At 44.5% G+C, this 18,382-nt stretch overlaps 1 protein-coding gene across 1 annotated transcript in view; it reads left to right on the plus strand.

Annotated features, from left to right (window-relative positions):
• RIC3 (RIC3 acetylcholine receptor chaperone) overlaps window positions 1–18,382 on the plus strand; it is a 190,325-nt gene that overhangs the window by 149,313 nt on the left and 22,630 nt on the right. Inside the window, exon 4 of the mRNA XM_078681006.1 lies at window positions 14,506–14,599. Within this exon, the coding sequence (XP_078537132.1) occupies window positions 14,506–14,599 (94 nt within the window). The remainder of the gene's footprint in view (window positions 1–14,505; window positions 14,600–18,382) is intronic.

Below are 18,382 nucleotides of genomic sequence, written 5' to 3' on the forward strand. Positions count from 1 at the left end.
TCGTCATCTGTCCGGGTTAATAGACCCGGACCAATCCAGGTTCGTTCCCGGACATCAGTGTTCTAACAACACCAAGAGGCTCCTAAATTTGGTGGACAGATCTGAACGCTTCCCGGCGGAACGCATGATTTTCTCTGTCAACGCTGAGAAAGCGTTCAACAGGCTTCATTGGCCGTATCTCAAGGCAACTCTGGTTCACTTTGGCCTCCCATGCCGCTTCATTGGTTGGGTATTTAGTAGCTACGCTAACCCCATGGCCACAGTGCGGGTGAATGGGATGGCTTTATCGGCCTTTCCCATATGCAGAGGAACAAGACAGGGCTGTCCCCTGTCCCGCTTCTGTTCACCCTGTATATGGAACCTATGGCCCAAAGGGTTCAAGATGATCCGAGTATCAGGGGGGCACGCTTCGGGGTGTCAGAACACAAACTCTGCTTAGACCCGGTTGATGTGGTTGCGACGCTGGAGTACCCCAGGGAATCTCTGCCCGCTTTCTTGGCGGAGCTAGACAGGTTTGCCCTGGCATCTGGGTTTAAGATCAATGTACATAAATCTCAGGCCTTAGATATTTTCTTGCAGCCTGAGACTCTGGGGTCCTACAGCGTTTGTATCCGGTCCAGTGGGCCCACAACTCAATTCCTTACCTAGGATTGCAAGTCTCCGCTACTATGCAAGCCACTAGAGTGAAAAATGATGCGTCAATCTCCCGACAGGTCCAAGATTGCCTCCGAAAGTAGAGACCGCACTCTCTCTCCTGGCTGGGCCGTATAGCTGCTGTGAAAATGGTGATATTGCCCCAGCTTCTTTATTTATTCCACACATTGCCACTTGTACCACCACCTGGGGTCATACACTCATTGCAATGGGACATAGAACATTTTGTCTGGTGCGAATAAAGGGGTAGGTTACGTTGAGAGCTCACATATAGAGACCCTGTTAAGGGAGGCTTAGGGATCCCTGATCTCAATGCTTTCTGGTTGGCGACCCAAATGAGAGCTCTGGGAGAGTGGTCTCGTCCGGAGTCCGAGAAACATTGGTTATTTATGTATCGGTCCCTTGCTGGTCAGCCCCTGTGGGGTGTTCCCTTCCTTGCACGTGCGGGACAGCCTCGAAACCTATACTTCTCTGAGGTGACTAGACCTACTCTGTTGGCGTGTGACAAGGTTGCTGCCCCTCGAGGGCTTACCACCTTTCCGTCATTGATCACGCCTATAGTCCATAACCCCGACTTCACACCGGGCCTTGATTCTGAGAATTTCCTAAACTGGACCTCGGAATCATGTTGCTCCATAGGGCACCTTTTCAATATCTCTGGACCCCGCTCCTTTACTGATCTTCGCAAGGAGCAGGCTATACCGGAAACAGAGCGTTACTGTTATTTGCTGGCACTGGGTGTTACATGGAGATGTACTGGGGATGCGGAGAGACACCTCTCTCCATTTGAGAAGTGGCTGCTTACACTCCATAATGATGCACATCTGACCTCAGACTTATATAAGTTGCACCTCAGATTTCGTGAAGACTCCTGGCCAGTTACTTTGGGAGGGGGAGTTAGGTAGAGCACTGATGCAGAATGACTGGAATGACATCTATTTTAGGGGCCGACGCACAGCACGCGGTAACTTATGTAGCCTGCAGTGTTGGCAAGCCTGTGGCCAGTTGGGTACCCTAACTCATTTACTGTGGGACTGCCCTTCATTGGGAACATATTGGCAGCAGATCCTTGACGACGTGGACGCTGACTTCGACACGCAAATCCCTTGAATCCCAGTGTATGTTCTTCTGGGCCTTCCTAACACTATTACCTTTCCCCTCAAATCTCGAAGAGGTAAACAGATGGCACTTACACTGGGGGTGGCGGTACAGAACATCCTCTCTCAGTGGGGCACTAAGACAGTTCCAACCCGGCTGGGATGGCTTCATAGGATGTGGGACATCTTGGGAATGGAAAAGATTTCACTTGCTCCAACTCATCCTGGGGCCTCAATTCATGACTTAAGGGAACCTTTCCTCACACTACTCACGTCCGAGTTAACGGAGCTTACTTGTCCCAAATATTTGTGACTCTTGAGACTTGTGGACCCTCTCAGGTTTCCAGCCTCCAACACCTCTGCTACCTAGTGTACTTTTCTCAATGGGTCTTCCCTAGTTTGACCTTACTGTTACCATCTCCTGGAAGCACAGCTTATATCTGGAGGGAGAAGGGAGGGGTGGGTGAGGGGGTGTTCTCTTATTTTTGTTATTTCTTTGGCCAAACCTGCCAAAGAAATTGGCGGATTGCATCCCGATGACCACATAGCAAATTGGCTTGTTTGCTGTTTCCTTTGTCTTGGAAATTAATAAAAGAAATGTAAAAAAAACAACAACACATTGACGAAAAATAATATAAACATTAAAAAAATAAAAACAATAATATAAAATATAAAAATAAACAAAAAGTATTGTGATATATATTAAACAATAGAAGGAAAAGTATTGGAGTCTGGAAGTATTAGATATACTATTCCCACTCCAATTTATACAACAGTAGGGAACGTGTTGAACTTTGGAGCAGTTAGATTTACTATTCTTACTCCAGTCTGTGCAACAGTAGGGAACATGTTGGACTTCGAAGAGGTTACATTTAATATAACTACTCCAGACTAAGCAACAGTAGGGGAAGTGTTAAATTTGGGCTTTGGAGAGGTCAAATTTACTATTCCTACTCCAGTCAGCAAAATAGTAGGGAATGTGTTTGACTTTGGATGTGTTAGATGTATAATTCCTACTCCAGTCTAAGCAATGATAGGGAAAGCACTTCACTTCAAATGCATTAAGTATATGAATAACCCTATTAATGTAGAAAAATATTAAACGTTTAATAAAAACACCCTTACTTTACATAAAAAATATATTCATATACATATTTGTACTTAAAAATAGCAATTAAATATATAAAGAAAAAAGAAAGAAAATAAATATAAATTTACATATAATAAATCCAACTTCCATAACTAACAAAAAGATAAAATCATAATTAATGGATTTATTTTAAATTAATACATAAAAAACAATTCAGTTAACAAATATCATAGCACAAACAGACTTTCACAAACACTTACAAAAGACCAAATTACAAATGGTAAAAAAATATAAATTAATAAAACACGTTCATAATTAATAATCAATTAATAAATTACGTATAAATATAAATTATTATAACTAAATATATATTTATTTTCTTCCCAAACACATTTCTAAATATGTGTGTAATACACATATAAATAATAAAATCCGTACAAAAATAAATTAAACAGTAGAGCAATAACTCAATTATTAATAACTCAAGTATTTTGCCTAGTTAGTAATTAAATAATACATGTCAAAAAACATTAAATTACATTTACATTTATATACCTACCTACCCTATACCTCTACTAATTATCCAGTACCTAGAATATAACTAAAATTAATTAGTGTTAATTTGCCTTGTTAATAATCAATTAAATAATTATTGAAACATTAAGTAATAGTTATAAATGAACTATTACTTAATTAACTTCTTAGCCTCTACGCCCACAGACGCAGCAGCCCGCCTCTAAAATATAACTAAAATAAATCAGCATTAACCAATTTACATAATTAATAATTAAACAAATAATTGTTGCCAAATAATTGTTTATTAATTATTACTTAATTAACTTCCCACCCTATACCCCTACAAAGCCAGCAACCTGCACTATGGATTCTGAGCAACTGGGCCAAGTACCCCTTGTCTCTCAGGGGGTAGCGTTGTCTGAGCAGGCCCAGGCTCCCTCCGGGGGAAGTGAATACACGAGTGTGGACACAGACTTACATTTCAAAATGCTTGCAGTTAAATTATTGGGGCTTTAGTGTTTCAAAGACAGTTCCCTGTTTCCCATTCCCTTTTCGCTCTAGTGAAAGTGCTTATTTCCCATTCACTATCGTCAACATCCAGAGTACCACTATCTAGCAAGCAAGTTCCAACTGGGACCAACTTGATCTGAATTCTTACCGGCATCTGCAGTTGTAGGTGCACAGGGTTTCCCATGACAACCCCACTACTCCAGCAATGTTCTGGTTCTGTTCAAACTTCTCACTAGCCCTGGTAACCCCCTCTGGCATACTGGGTCACCGTATCCCCACTGTTCATGGGCACCAACCCAATTGGCACAGCAAATGCCTGCATGGAAGCCCATCCTGGCATATGGGGACCGCCTTGATCTGAATTCTCTCTTACCTGCGCTTGCAAGATCAGAGTATCTTGAGTTCCTGAGCACTCCAACTCTCCAGGTGATGAAGCAGTGCTGGATGCTTCAGGTGAGTTCACTAGACTGTGGATTCTGAGCAACTGGGCAAAGTACCCCTTCAGCACTTGACTTTGAGTGCTAGGATTGTCTAAGCAGTAAGAACAATAAATTATTGTCCAGTCAAATACTCACTTTAATGATAAAGGAAGTATTTTATTTGTATTGCTAACAACACAAAGGTAAATACAACATTCACAAATAAATGCAGAATCCCCTTGAAGTTGGAGCTTTAGTGTTTCTTAGGGAGTTTCCTGGGTCCAACTCCCTTATCGCCCTAGCAGTGATAGTGGTTATTTCCCATGGACTATAGACAACATCCAGGGTAACCCGCACTATTAGTCCAAGTCCCAACTGCCCACTCTGACTCTATTTTAAAGGTAAAAATGTATCAGCGCCGAAGTGCTATCTAGCAAGCAAGTTCCCTCTGTGACAAGCTTCATCTGAATTTACTCTTGCCGGCACCTGTAGGGTCTGAGCGTCTGGAGTTCCTGAGCAAGCCCACTCTCCGGGTACTGGAGCAGCAGTGGCTGTTTTAGGTGAGTTCACTACATTCGGATTAGGTGGACTTCCCTCAATGATCCCAGGTGTCCTCACATGCGGTCGCGCCCCCACAGAGAATGAAGGTTCCTTGCAGGGTAAGTCTTTGGTCCATCCAACAGTGGTGGGAAAGGTGTTCCAAAGTTCTTGTTGCTGATCCTTCATTTCAGTGTAGATGCAAAGGGTTTCCCATTATGGCCTCACTACTCCGGCAATGTTCTGGTTCTGTTCACACTTCTTGCTTGTTCTGGTGACCCCCTGTGGCATACTGGGTCACCAGATCTCCACTGTTCACAGGCAGCAAACCAACTGTCACAGCAGATGAGAGCATGGCAGCCCCTCCTGGCATATGGGGTCACCGGCTCTTCACTGTGTAAGGGCTTCGGTCCAAGCCATGCACCACAATCCGTCCAAGGTGACCCCTCCTGGCATACAAGGCTGCCGATCTTTTACTGTAACGTGGCCTCAACCCAATCGGCACAGTGTTTATTACAGCTTAATTTCCAACAGCAACTCCTGGCATACGGGGTTGCTGATGCCTCAGTGCACATGGGCTCCTGCCCGATTGGCACATCGTTGGTTACAGCTCGCTTTACAGTTGTCCTCTCCTTTCCTACACAAGTCACCGACTTTGTCCTGCACATTGTAACAACCCATTTGGTGCAGTAGCCCATTCCTCACATCTCGCGCAGGGAATCCATTCCACAGGATTCCCTACAGGACCTCACTCCCTCCAACCTTCTCCCCTTCCTCACATGGCACACAGCTTGGCACTCCAGGCTCCAGGGCTGGTAGTCTTGGTTTCTATGGGTGATGACCCCTCTCCCAGGAGAGAGACTAGCAAGTCTTGGCCCCCAGTCCAGGTCACAAGCAGAAGTCTTTCAGAGCTTCTGCTTACACAGTCCAACTGTCTGCTTGACAATTGACCATTTTGGGGTTCTCAAGCTCCCCTTCCTGTATTCCATTTCCTGAAACCAAATGTGATTTAGGCTCTGAGTCGTTTAACTTTATGTTGGTGTCTGCTTCTTTTGAAGTGCCCACTCTTCTACTCTCTCATCCTTTTTAAAGCATTTTGTCACAGTAGGAGTGACTCCAAATCTGATAGTCCAACAACACAGTCCATGGGAGTGACTACTGTTTACATGTGGATGTCAGTAACAGTGATATGTGTTTCAAAAGGTTAGCCCAGGGCCCTAGCACTACTCTTTCTGGTTCCCTAATCAACCCTACTACTTCCTGAGATGTGCCCAGGCCTCTTCCTTGTGACGTCTCTCTGAACCAAAGAGCACCCTTTGTAGTGTACAGAGAAAGACTTGCTCTCCCTTCTCTAGTGTTGTCCACCCAGCTTACAGGAACGCAGCAATTCTTACATGTGGGGGGATTCCTTTACCTTCTCATGTTTCACCATGCAGCTGTGGGCCTCCCAACATGAAACCCATAGTCTACCATGTATTGGCCGTTCACAAGCACTAAAACACCCAGCACCTGCATTTAACCTACGCGCTCTGCATATCACTGTACCCCTCATAGATTGTACCGATCATAGGCATACATACATCCAGCACATGCATTTAACATGCACACACTGCACAATACCGCATTATCCCTGTATTGTACCCTTCTTAGCCACACATACACCCATCGCAGATACACCACTTGTGCTGCGCAACACTTCAAACAACTGAAGTATTCCAAGTGGTGAGTTAAGCACACAGGAGTAAAACTTTAGATGGGTGAGCCTGCAGGCCACACTTCAGTAATAGAGGCCCCTATTCCATCAATAGCCCCCTCTGGGGATAACACTAGTATAGCCACGGTGCCACAGCCTGCCCCTGTACCTCTACCTAGGCAACTGCCTCCGGTACCAACTGTAAGGAGGTCGAAGCTACCCGCCTCGGCCAGCTTACTTGGCCAGGAGAGACCATTAAATGGAACAGCTAACTGCTCAAATCGGTTAGCTAATTCCAATAACCGGCGAAAAGCAGTTAACTTGCCTCCAGAGGCGGCACCCTACACTGTGATTCTGATGGGGGCACCAGAGCTTTCTAGCGACGTGGTAGAATCCTATGATTCCCTACGTAATAAGGTCATCAGTTGATTAAATATTCAAAGGCCCTTACCACCTAATTTAAAGGGAGAGGTTCTTATGGTTAGAAGGGTTCCATGGGTTGGGTACACCGCCAAGAAATGTGTAGGGGACTGCATAATTGTAAGCTTTAAGAGTCCCCAGGTTGCTACCTACATCTGTCATTGGCTTGGGGGTGTAGGAAATACTTCGATAGAATTGGTTCCCCTGTCATACTTCTACCCTAATGTACGTGATTTGACTATGAGGAGAGATGATGGCTGGACAAGGGTGGGCTTTGCTGTTGATGGGTCAAGATATAGGCCCACTTGCAATGTTACTCTTGCCTGTGGCACCTATGTACACCCCAACAGATTCAGCTGTCTCGATCAGATTGATTGACTCCAAAAGGGTGCATATTCACGACGTACCCAAAGTATCGTTAGTGAATCTGCTGGCGTCATTGATGATATCATTCGAGAAATTGATGTATCCCCCCGGGAAAGCTTAATTCCTACTGGCTCCCAGGGCCGAGTAAGTGACTTGCCCTGTAGTCCACCTGGCCATAGTCTATCACCCGTATCTCCGCCTGGTCCAAACTTAATATCCACTGCCTTATCCATCCTGGAAACATCACTGCAAGGGCCCGCAGTTCCATCACTGGACAGTAAACCAGAGAAAACCGGGGGGTTGGGCTCAAAATCTCCAGCTAAAACCCTGAAGGTCCTCTCTTGGAATGTAGCGGGTATTGTTAATAAACTACACACAAACGATTGGGATTCCCTAGTAGGCAGTAGTGATATCTGTCTCTTTCAAGAGACATGGGCCAGGGAACCTCTGTGTAGAGTAGGATATGCAGTTTTTGAAATTCAGGCCAGGTGGAGTGGTAAAGGGAGGCCCTCAGGCGGTTTGGCGGTTTGGGTAGCTAGTCACATTGGGTGTAATGCGGAGAATGTACCGACGTTCTCACAAGACATCCAGTGTGTTCTACTCAGGTGGCCTAATGCGGTAAATCTGGCAATTATCAATGTATACTCTCGCCCAGTCAGTGTGGCCATGGATTCACCTACACTAGAAGATCTCTCGTCATTCCTGGGCCAACTCCCCACTGATTGTAAGATAGTGACGTGCGGAGATTTTAATTGTCACTTTGAACCACTGGAAGGTTTAAAGGAGGGTGCCCTTACTGCTGAAGATGACTTTTGGGGTGTTCCGTTATGTCAATCCCCCCACCCTAAATCCTGGTCCCCTCTCGCAGTGCAAATTATGTCCCTAACACTAAATTCCGCGTTAAGGGCCTGTAATGGACGCACTCCTTCTGACACCCCTTCATCGTGCACCTTCAATAGGAAGGACCATGAATCAAGGTTGGACTACATTTTTGTGGACATTGGTCTGTGGTCCAAGGTTCAGGATTTTAGGGTAATTGTAAGAACAGACAGTGACCACAACGCACTTTTATTAGATATGGTGCATCCTGCACCTGCGGTTGGGTCACTACCCGGTAATCCCAGTGAAGATCCAGGGAATTTGGTTCTTAGCTCTAATAGACGTAGGGTAAAATGGGGGAAATTGGCAAATTCAGAAGAGAGTTTAACTAAAATCTATGAATTAGCACTCCCTAAGCTAAAAGAACTGGATGTACTAATTAATCAGCCTAGACCACCAGACTTCAATCAGAAAGTAGCTCAAATTCATGTAGACCTAGTGGGAGCTCTAGGTGAGGTTCTTTACCCAGTGGTAGTCCCACGGAAGAGAAAGATTCGTACTCCAACTTGGTACAATTCTTCCTGTAAAAAGATCAAGACAGAGCTAATAGCTACAATAAAAGCAGGTTATGATAAGGGTAAGGTCGCCGAGCTTAGGCGGAAATATAGGGGAGCCATGGCAAAGACAAGGTCGGAATAGGATTTGAATAGATGGCAGGACCTCTCCCTAGCGCTAGAAGCAAGGGATTTCAGAAAATGTTGGTCTTTGTTAAACACAGGCACAGGAGAACCTAAAGCTGCAGTGGAGCCAAACATTGCATCTTCTGTCTGGGAAGACCACTTTGGCAAATTATATCAAGATACCTTTGAATTTGCCAATGATGTGGACCCCGATGCTATATCCGATTCTGTAGCCGGATTAGTATTCACCCTCGGCGAGGTGGTCAGGGCAGTAGAGAGACTGGCGAAGGGGAAGGCCCCGGGACTAGACATATTGCCAGGCGACCTCTTTAGACATCACCCAGAGATATGGGGCCCGTACCTCCTTATTCTGTTCAATTCAATCGCGGGAGGTATGGAAATCCCCTGTACTTGGCTGGGGGCGGAGATAGTGCCTATTTTTAAAAAGGGCTCTCCTCTTCTCCCAGCCAACTACAGGCCGATCAGCCTGATAGATGTCCCCCAAAAACTATTTTCCCGCCTCCTCCTGGACCACCTTCTAGATTGGATGGAGGAAAATGAAATTCTGAGTCCCCTCCAGGCTGGCTTCAGAAAAAACACGTCCACCATGGATCAGATTTTCCGCCTCGTTCTCCTCTATTGGAAAACTGTGAGGATTTAGGGGGGGAGGCTGTACATGGTGTTCGTGGACCTGAGGTCAGGCTTTGACCTTGTCCCCCGAAAAAAACTGTGGGAAGTCCTTAAGAAGCTGGGTGTCCCTACCCACCTACTAAATGCCATAGTTAGGCTCCATGCCAGTAATTTTGCACAGGTTAGGTGTGGGAGAGATAGAGCGTTGTCATATAGGTTCCCAGTGCTTAGAGGGGTAAGACAGGGTTGCGTTTTGGCGCCAACCCTGTTTTGCCTCTTTGTTAACAGTGTCATATCTCATCTCGACAATGTTAGGGACAATTACGCTCCTTTTTTGGCAGGCAGGAGAGTACCGGCTATCTTGTTCGCCGATGATACCCTCCTGCTTTCCAAATCCCCGATGGGGATTCAGTGGATTTTGGATGGATTTGGTCTTTTCTGTAGACAACATGGTCTTGAGATCAATACAGAAAAGACCAAATTCATGATATTTAATCCCTCCCCCAAAACTAGACCTAACCCATCCTTGGGCCCAGCAAGACTGGAAAGGGTAAAAACCTTTCAGTATTTGGGTGTAACCCTACATGAGAACCTATCTTGGGATCCCCAAATAGCAAGATCCCGGCTAAAGCTGTCTCAACTGTCGGGTGCAATTTTGAAGGTCGCGAACACTTCAACTTTTAAACCCATTAGCCCGGCATTAGAAATGTATAAAACCCAAGCTAAAGCGGCCGCTTCCTATGGAAGTGAGCTATGGGGGTATAAAGCAGGGACTGAACTTCTGAGTGTAGAAAATATTTTTCTTAGACGTCTCCTAGCCCTCCCCCGTGGCACACCCCTGCTCCCCTTGAGATTAGACGTGGGTCTCCCCTCCATAGTGGATGATCTAGAATTAAAGCCTTTAAGATTCTGGCATAGGCTTTGGACCACAAGCGAGCTTGCTCACTATAGGCAAGATCTCATTCATGTAATGAACCTGAACAAGCGTGACAGAATTCCTTGGTTAGTCTTCATTAAGAAAGAACTGTATCGGCTGAGACTCCCGTAGTTATGGGAGGTTCCTGAACAGGGCTGCCAAAGGGTTTCCCGCAAAAGACTGGTGGAAATATACAAGGAAAAAAGTTTATTCTCTTTGGTAACGGCACCGAATAATGGCATTTTTAACAGACCGATTTCTGGATTCCAAAAATTCTTACCACTTTGAAGGTTTTATGGACATTATTTTGCCCATTTTGGCACGAAAATTGTTCATCCAATGGAGATTAGGCACTCTGCCCATTAAAACTTTTACCTGCAAATGGACTAAGAGGGATGATAAAATCTGTCCAGGGTGCAACAATCATGATGAGGAGGAAATTCATGTTCTGTTCTTCTGCCCAGCCTACAATAGACCAAGGAAATATTGGCTTGTGCCACTATGTAGGAACTTGGGCACAAGGAGCCATCTGCACTCTTACAGAATATTGAAAACTTGTACTCTGCCCCACATAGTCTTTGCAGTTGCAAAATACATAATGGCTATGTGGCAGATAAGGAATAAACTATTAAAAGACTGACATTGATATGAATTCTAATGTTACCCCCCCCTCTATGAATTGATCTCCAAGGAAATGATTTTTTAATGTTTTTTAATGTTGAATGTTTTTATTGTATCTTTTATGGTCTAAAAGACCGAAATAAAGAATTTTTGGATTTGGATTTGGATTTGGATTTGGATGTTCGTTTCTTTGAAGGGCTGCAACCAATTCCATTTGCATTATCAGGTGTGCTTTCTTCTAATTCCAAATCCTGTTATCTGTTGAAGAGTAATTATCTGCCTACAGCAAGGTCATTTGTAAATTTACATATATAGACAATTGAGCCTTTGTTAAAATTGCTCAAAGTTGGAACAAAGATCCGGGAACACACTTTAAGGAAACACAATTGATTCAGTTAAAATGCATTTTAAATTTCAAAGGATTCACACCTATTTGGAGAAACCAGACGTATCTAATTCTGATGTGTTCTGGGCTTGTTGTAATAAAATGGATGTAAGCTGTATTATATAAGTGTTGGCATTTCATTGCCTATGTCTCCATTGTTTATGTTATTTTATATAATCCACTCAACATTGTCGCGACCAATATTAAGTTTTGGTAATCAGCGGGTGTATGATTGCTAAGAAATTGATGTTAGGTCTTAAGTCTTGGAAGGCACAGTCGATTGAAGATTAGATATGACCGTAGGGGAATTCACCCTTCTGTATTACTTTTCTGGGGATGTAGTTACTGACATATTTGACTGTGAGGCTGATAACACTTCCCATTACATGCATGTGCTGTGACGCCCAAACATGGAGACAAGTAGTTAATCACAGTTGACATATCTGACTTACTAATGAGGCCACAGTAATTTGACAGTGCAAATGCAGCAGTGGGATAAAGATCCTATGTTGCATGTTGACTTACACCACTCAGATGTGTAAAGTATGGCTCCAAAGCTGCAAAATCAGGGCTAATCTACTGTAATAAAATGTTGCAACCAGCTCATGCCAAAGTAACCTCTTTTCACATGTTGAAGAGCCTACACTGACCAATAGCTGAGACATCAGTACAACATGCCTTGGAGCCCTTGCTAAAAAAGTAACTTGCACTGTGTGTGTAGTAGCTAGATGCAGACTTTTACCAACTTTAAGGGTCTGTTAGTCCATGTGGTAAATGGCTGGCAGAGCTTTGTCTCTGGTAAGAGTCTGATTTAAGTATACAGTTCCTTAAGTCAGATTTCTGCCTAGGGCCCTGTGAAGAAAGTCGTTGGTGCAGCATTCTTCTCACCTGATTTTTACATACCATTTTTATATGGGTATTTTTTTACATTTTCTTCATAAAAATCATATTTCACAATCCTCCTTTGTTATATTGGTCATTTTGGTATTTATATATTGTCTGCCACATGGCACTGTTAAAATGTGCCAAAAATGGCTTTTTTAACTGTTTCGGTATTTACCACCAACTTGCAGTTGGTGGTAAATAACGAATCCTGAAATGAGAAAAGCACTCATTTGAGTGCTCCCTACATTAAGGATTCGGTAAATTACCGAATCGGTATTTTAAGAATTCGGTAATTTACCGATTCCTTAAATTACCGATTCGGTAAATTACCGAATCCTTCAATTTGGCCTCCTACATCTGAAAAGCCTAATACCGGTCGGTAACAGCTGAAATTCGGTAATTTCGGCCGTTACCGACCAGTATTAGGCTACCTACATCTGGCCCTATGCTTTTTTCCCCTGTCTTTCGTAATCTATTCCTAATATTGTTAAATAGGGTTAACGTGGGGGGATATACATTCTTATTAGTAAAGCCAATCCTAACTAGTGCTTTAAAACAAATTAAATTAAATTTATGCGAGAGATGGGCTATGAAGAGATGAGGGGTACTGAAGGAGGGTGGTAGTGAGGGAATCTGTGAAGAAAGAGGTCATTGGTGGGCAGTAGTGCCCAAACAAATTGTTGCACTGGGCACCACCAGCGCTAAAACCGGACCTGGTTATAGCCACCATAGAGTTTGTTTTTCCAGCAGCAGCTGTGGAGAGAAGCATTAATGATGAAAATACAGCACCCTAGAGGATGGAAAACCTTAAACTAGATGGGTGGCCCTACAAAGCCACATCGGAGAATGGTGGGCCATGAACCAAACCCTAAATGACCCCCTTCTTTCTTCATCTATTTACTTTATTGAAGTAAGTTCAGTAAACTGTATAGCACCCCTGATTATAATCCTGCGTGTAGCACATTGGGCAGAAAAGATGTTCAGTAACTGAGTTACTGGCATGATTCCTGTTTGGTACTATTACAAATGGCCATTGTAATCACCAGAAGTTTAGCCAGTAATACCACTTGGTGTGTGGTACTGTCATTTCAGTACCTGATTTTATTGAAGATGTCTCCAACTTTATGAGGTAATGACCAAATTAGTGGACAATCATTTAATTAAGGCAGCAATGGGTGTTAGTAATAATATTCCTGGTGTAGCCATTACCACCTGGGAAATTTCCTAATTATGTAGGGGCAGGTATACAAGGAAATGAGGGAGCACGGAGCTGTAGCAAATTTTGCAGCACCACGCTCCGCCATTTCTGAAACGCAGGGATGCGCCTTATTTACAATATGGCACACCCCTGTGTTTTCCCTAGCGCTGGCGTTAAAATAGCTGCCAAGCGCCAACACCGACACACTTAAAACCATAGTGCAAAGGTGTCTGCATTGCAGAGAATGATTGTTTATGTGCAGGAAGGTGTCCCTTTCGGCACATAAACAGTAATGGCGATTTGTTGCTTCTACGTGTGCTGGAAGGGACAACTTCCTGCACATAAACAATCATTAATGGCATTTTGCTCTCACACACAGAAAAAGAAAAAACAAGGACAAATAAAAGTATTTCTCCACTTTGTGCCATTCTAACGCCTTATAGAGTTTGTTTTTCGCGCCGCCTCAGATTTACACCTCTTGTAAATCTGGGGCAGCGTGAAGAAGCAATGGGTGTCGCAGTGGAATGCCACAGTAACACCCAGTGCATGTTCCTTTGACGCAGATACCTGCATGGACGAGTGCCATATTTCCAAAGAAGCGTTAAGCCACAAAAAGTGCTTAAGGCCTCTTTGTAAATATGGTGTAGTGCATTGCGCCACCGGAACATCAAAAAAGTGACGTTCTCCGTCACACAATCCCCTTGTAAATATACCCCATAGTGTTTGAGTGGTTTTTAAAACTTTCAATATCTACATGTCCCTTTATTCGAATACATGCATTCAAACGCATTATTAAAGTAATTTGCATTTCTTTTTTATTTTACTAAAAGATCGCCCATAGCGCTTTGCGCCGAATGCGTGCATTCAAATGACAGCCTGGGCAGCACTGTTCCTGTGAGTTTTGATTAGAGAAAGCAAACAATCACGGCGGCTTTTTTCCACTATTGGCTTTACTGGTTGCTAAGGCCTTCCGCGTCGGCCGGGGATTGGAAAGAACTGAGTTTGTGATCAGGGGCAAGAACCAGTCGTCAAAGCTGCTGTTTACACCGGGGACTCTCTTGTTTTTCAGCTGATTATGAACTTGGACAACTGCAAGACAAGCTCAAGGAAACCGAGGAAGCGATGGAAAAAATAATCAGAAACGTCGGTCCGAACTGCGAAGGGTACGTTTTGATTTTTAATATTCAAATATATGTTTCCCTTTAAAAATGAAAGTCTCTGCCTAACCTGAACTATTCCTGGCTTTGGATTAGTAACCATAGCTAGTGCGTCACCTTCGGCAACGTCTTTTTAGTTTATTTGAGTAAAAAAATGTTGTTGTTTGTTTAATGCTAAACTTTATCTTGCACACTTTTTTGTGGCTGTGGCAAAACTGTGATATTAGCTCATTCGTTGCTGGTTTATTTGTGTCCCACCCCTACTGCGAGGTAAGAAGACCGCCCAAAGTGTGCGTCACGTGACGTGGGGTGCTACTTCCATTCTTTGTGTCAGAACTGCTGGAGCGTGACATTCCACGCGCAATTGAACTGTGATTGTGCTCGATGCGAGTCACAGCTTAACAAAAGCTGTTTGCAAGTGTATTGCTTCGAACATCCTCTGGAGTTTCGTGTTATACCTGAAGAAAGGCATCTTTTCAAATTGTTAGGTGGATGTTTTATTGTGCTACATGCCCAATCTAACCAAACATCGTGAGTGTCTGTGTTTCCCCCGAGCCCTCAGTTAAATCAAAGGCTCCAGACCACACGATGGACAGCACAAAAAAGTGGATGCAGGATTATGCAAGGTTGTCAATTAACTGTATTGTTGATCACACAAATAAATAATTTAAGACTATGTTAATTTATCACGTTTAAGTGCTTTTGTCTATTTCTGTGATGTTAACATATACTTCATTTTTATATGACAGTTAGTGCACCAAGAGGCAATGAAAGTGTTAAAACACAATTAGTAGGCACCCCATTTTCCAGAAAAATACCAAAATGTACCAAATTTAATTAAGGTACATGGCACTGGAAAACAGACCCGAAGAACAGAGAATCCTTACATTACGATCCTGACGTCAGTGCTGGGTGGGAAAGGTCAGCTTTTGACCAACAATGCCCTGTTTCAGATTTTAGAAACGAGTCAGACATTGGTGGACAGAGTTAGGTCTGGTTTACACAGGAGCAATGGGTAGCATGGGTGTGCAAAAAGAAGGAATAGCTATATAGAAAGACAGGACAGGAGGATAAGAATGTTATCAAGTAGAAAAAGAGGAAGCTCACAGTCATTGGGCCGAATGTATGACACGTTGTCCCCTAATGATAAAAAGGGTTTTGGGTAAAGATAGGGTGGGAAGTTAAAGAGACTGGAAGGGTGGCTTTCATGCTACCATTTGGCCTGGCTCATGGGACGATGCAAGTTGGTTTGTGAGCTCCAATTGGCCCACATGAGTGCATGAGGAAGTCATTAAGGCCCAAATGCATTTTAGCACAGAGGGAAATCACTTGGCACTGGAAATCAAGGGAGGGCCCGTCCAGCAGGAGGTGGACGAGTGAACTACAGAAATGGGCCCGTAGTGAAAGTACGATTAGGTTTCAGCAGGCCACTCGGGCTGCCAATGAGAAGAGTATGTAGATGGCAAGGGCGTGGGAGGGGCTAGTGCAAGCGCTGAAAGACTATTTGCTGGCGTATGAAGAGAGGGATGTGGGTCTTTGTGAGAAGTTCCGTGAGGCACAATTGGGAATATGGACCCACGGATCTCTTCTGAATATTGATACATATGCTTAGACGAGGCCCACACCAACAGCGATACAGAGGGTGGGAGGGGGAACTGGGGATTCTTTTAGGAGTGCAACTGTGGAGAGGGCTGACTGCGGGGATACAGAAAAGCAGATAATGGTTTGTTATACTGACTGAAAACGATTGTTTTCTTGCATGATCTCTTTCTTCCTATCTTTCTGCTGTCGCTGGCATTTTATAGCTGACGCCGCCCGACCTCCGGGTTGTGGGCTGAATGGCTGTGTGATGTATCAAGTATGCTCTATAGACAGCGGCTGCCAGAAGCCAACATGTAGAAATGATTGCCTGTATACCCCATGAATCTGCAATAAAAACATACCTCACTAAAAAAAAAAGTCATTAAGGCCCAAATCGACTAACATTTTGCGTCTGGGTTGTGCTGCAGTCCACATACAAAATCTGTGTTGAGATTTACAAAGCCATACAAATTAAGATTACCTTCAGTTTGAGTGGGAATTTATCTCAAAAGTAACGAAAGGCAACTTATTATACTCCCTTGTGCTACCTTGCATCGGGGTGGCATTACACGGGTGGAGCAAAGGCATTCCTGTGCATGTATCCGTGTATTTTGGCACAAAACCATATTTACTAAATTCAGTAAGCATGGATTTGTGCCAACTTTGTGCGCCTACTGGAGGCTGGAGTAACAAGGAGAAAAATCTTTATTTCTTCTTGTTACTTCCTGTTAGATATGGGGGTCTCTAGTTGGCAGAGGTAGGTACCACTGTCCAAATAGGGACCCTTGCTTCTAGTCAGGGCAAGGAGATAACCCTCTGAGATAACCCCTGCTCACCCTCTAGGTAGCTTGGCACGAGCAGTCTAGGCTAACCAGAGGCAACGCGTAAAGTATTTGTACCAACACTCACAGTAACACAGTGAAAACACCACAAACTGACTCCACAACAGTTTAGAAAAATAAAGGTATTTTTAATCTAAACTACACAAGACCAAAACGACAAAAATCCAACATACACAGTTCAAGAATATGATTTCAAAAAGAGTTCTTAAGGTTGCGTTAGAATTATCTATGTTGCGATAGAATTCTCTACTGATGCGTGAAAAGTTCACAGTTGCGTCACGTTTACTCACAGTACCTTTTAGTTGCAACAAAGTTCCAAAAGCAGAAGCTGGTGCGGTGGAAAACAAGCGATGCGTTGCTCCTGAGACCCTGGGGAGGCGATGCGACAGCCCCGCTGCAGCAGCGGGCGTGTTGCTTCGAATCCGGTCTGTATGGGGAGGAAGGCCACTTGTATGGATTCCGATGCGTAGGTTCCGTAGGAAGTCTGTTCTCGCAAAGGCACGATGCGACGATCTCGTAGGGGCTGCGACGATCTCCGGGGCGACGATGCGCGGTCCAGCGGGGATCCTCTCTCTCGCAGCTCCTCGATGCGTTGATTCTGCGACGATGCTCGCAGCGACGTGATGCGGTCCCCAAGCAAGCGGTGCGGCGATCTCACCCAGCGACAACAGGCTCTGCGACGATACTCGCAGCGATGTTCGACTCTCCCGCACTGGTCTGGTGCGTCCCGCAAACGAAGGATGCGACGTCTCTGGCAGCGGCGTCAGGCGCTGCGACGATCTCGACCTCCGTAGCGGCGGGAAACTTCTCGCACTGTCGGGGATGCGCTCCGCAAGCGAGCGATGCGACACTTTTCAGTTTCAAAAGTCACTCAAGCTTAGTTTCAAGCTTCCCAGCACAGGTACAACTTCCAGAGGCCCCACAACTGGATCAAGCACTCTAGGAAGGACAGAACTCTCTCAGCGGAGTTCAGGGAAGCTGGGGGTGAAGTCCTTTTGTTCCTGGGACTTCAAAACAGGGAGCCAGCTCTTCTCAGGCCCTTGGAGATTCCTTCAAGACAGGGGACACAGCTCAGCAGCAAAGTCCTTCCACTCTCCTTGGCAGCAAAGAAACAGGTCAGTCCAGCAGAGCAACAGCAGGACAATCTTCCTTCTTCAATTTCAGCTTTCTCCTTGGCAGAGGTTCCTTCTTGATTTCCAGGATGATCTAATTTTCTGTTGTCAGGGGTCCTGTACTTATACCCCTAAAGTCTTTGTTCTCTTGGTGCATGGGGGCCCTGAGCCCGGTCTGAACCAGTTCTGGGTGGTTCCTGAGTACTTTGTTTTGCTGGCTGCATCTTTCCTTTCAGAGTGAGGGGCAGGGTCCT

This window comes from Lissotriton helveticus, chromosome 3_1 (genome assembly GCF_964261635.1).
Source record: "Lissotriton helveticus chromosome 3_1, aLisHel1.1, whole genome shotgun sequence".
Lineage (NCBI taxonomy): Eukaryota > Metazoa > Chordata > Amphibia > Caudata > Salamandridae > Lissotriton > Lissotriton helveticus.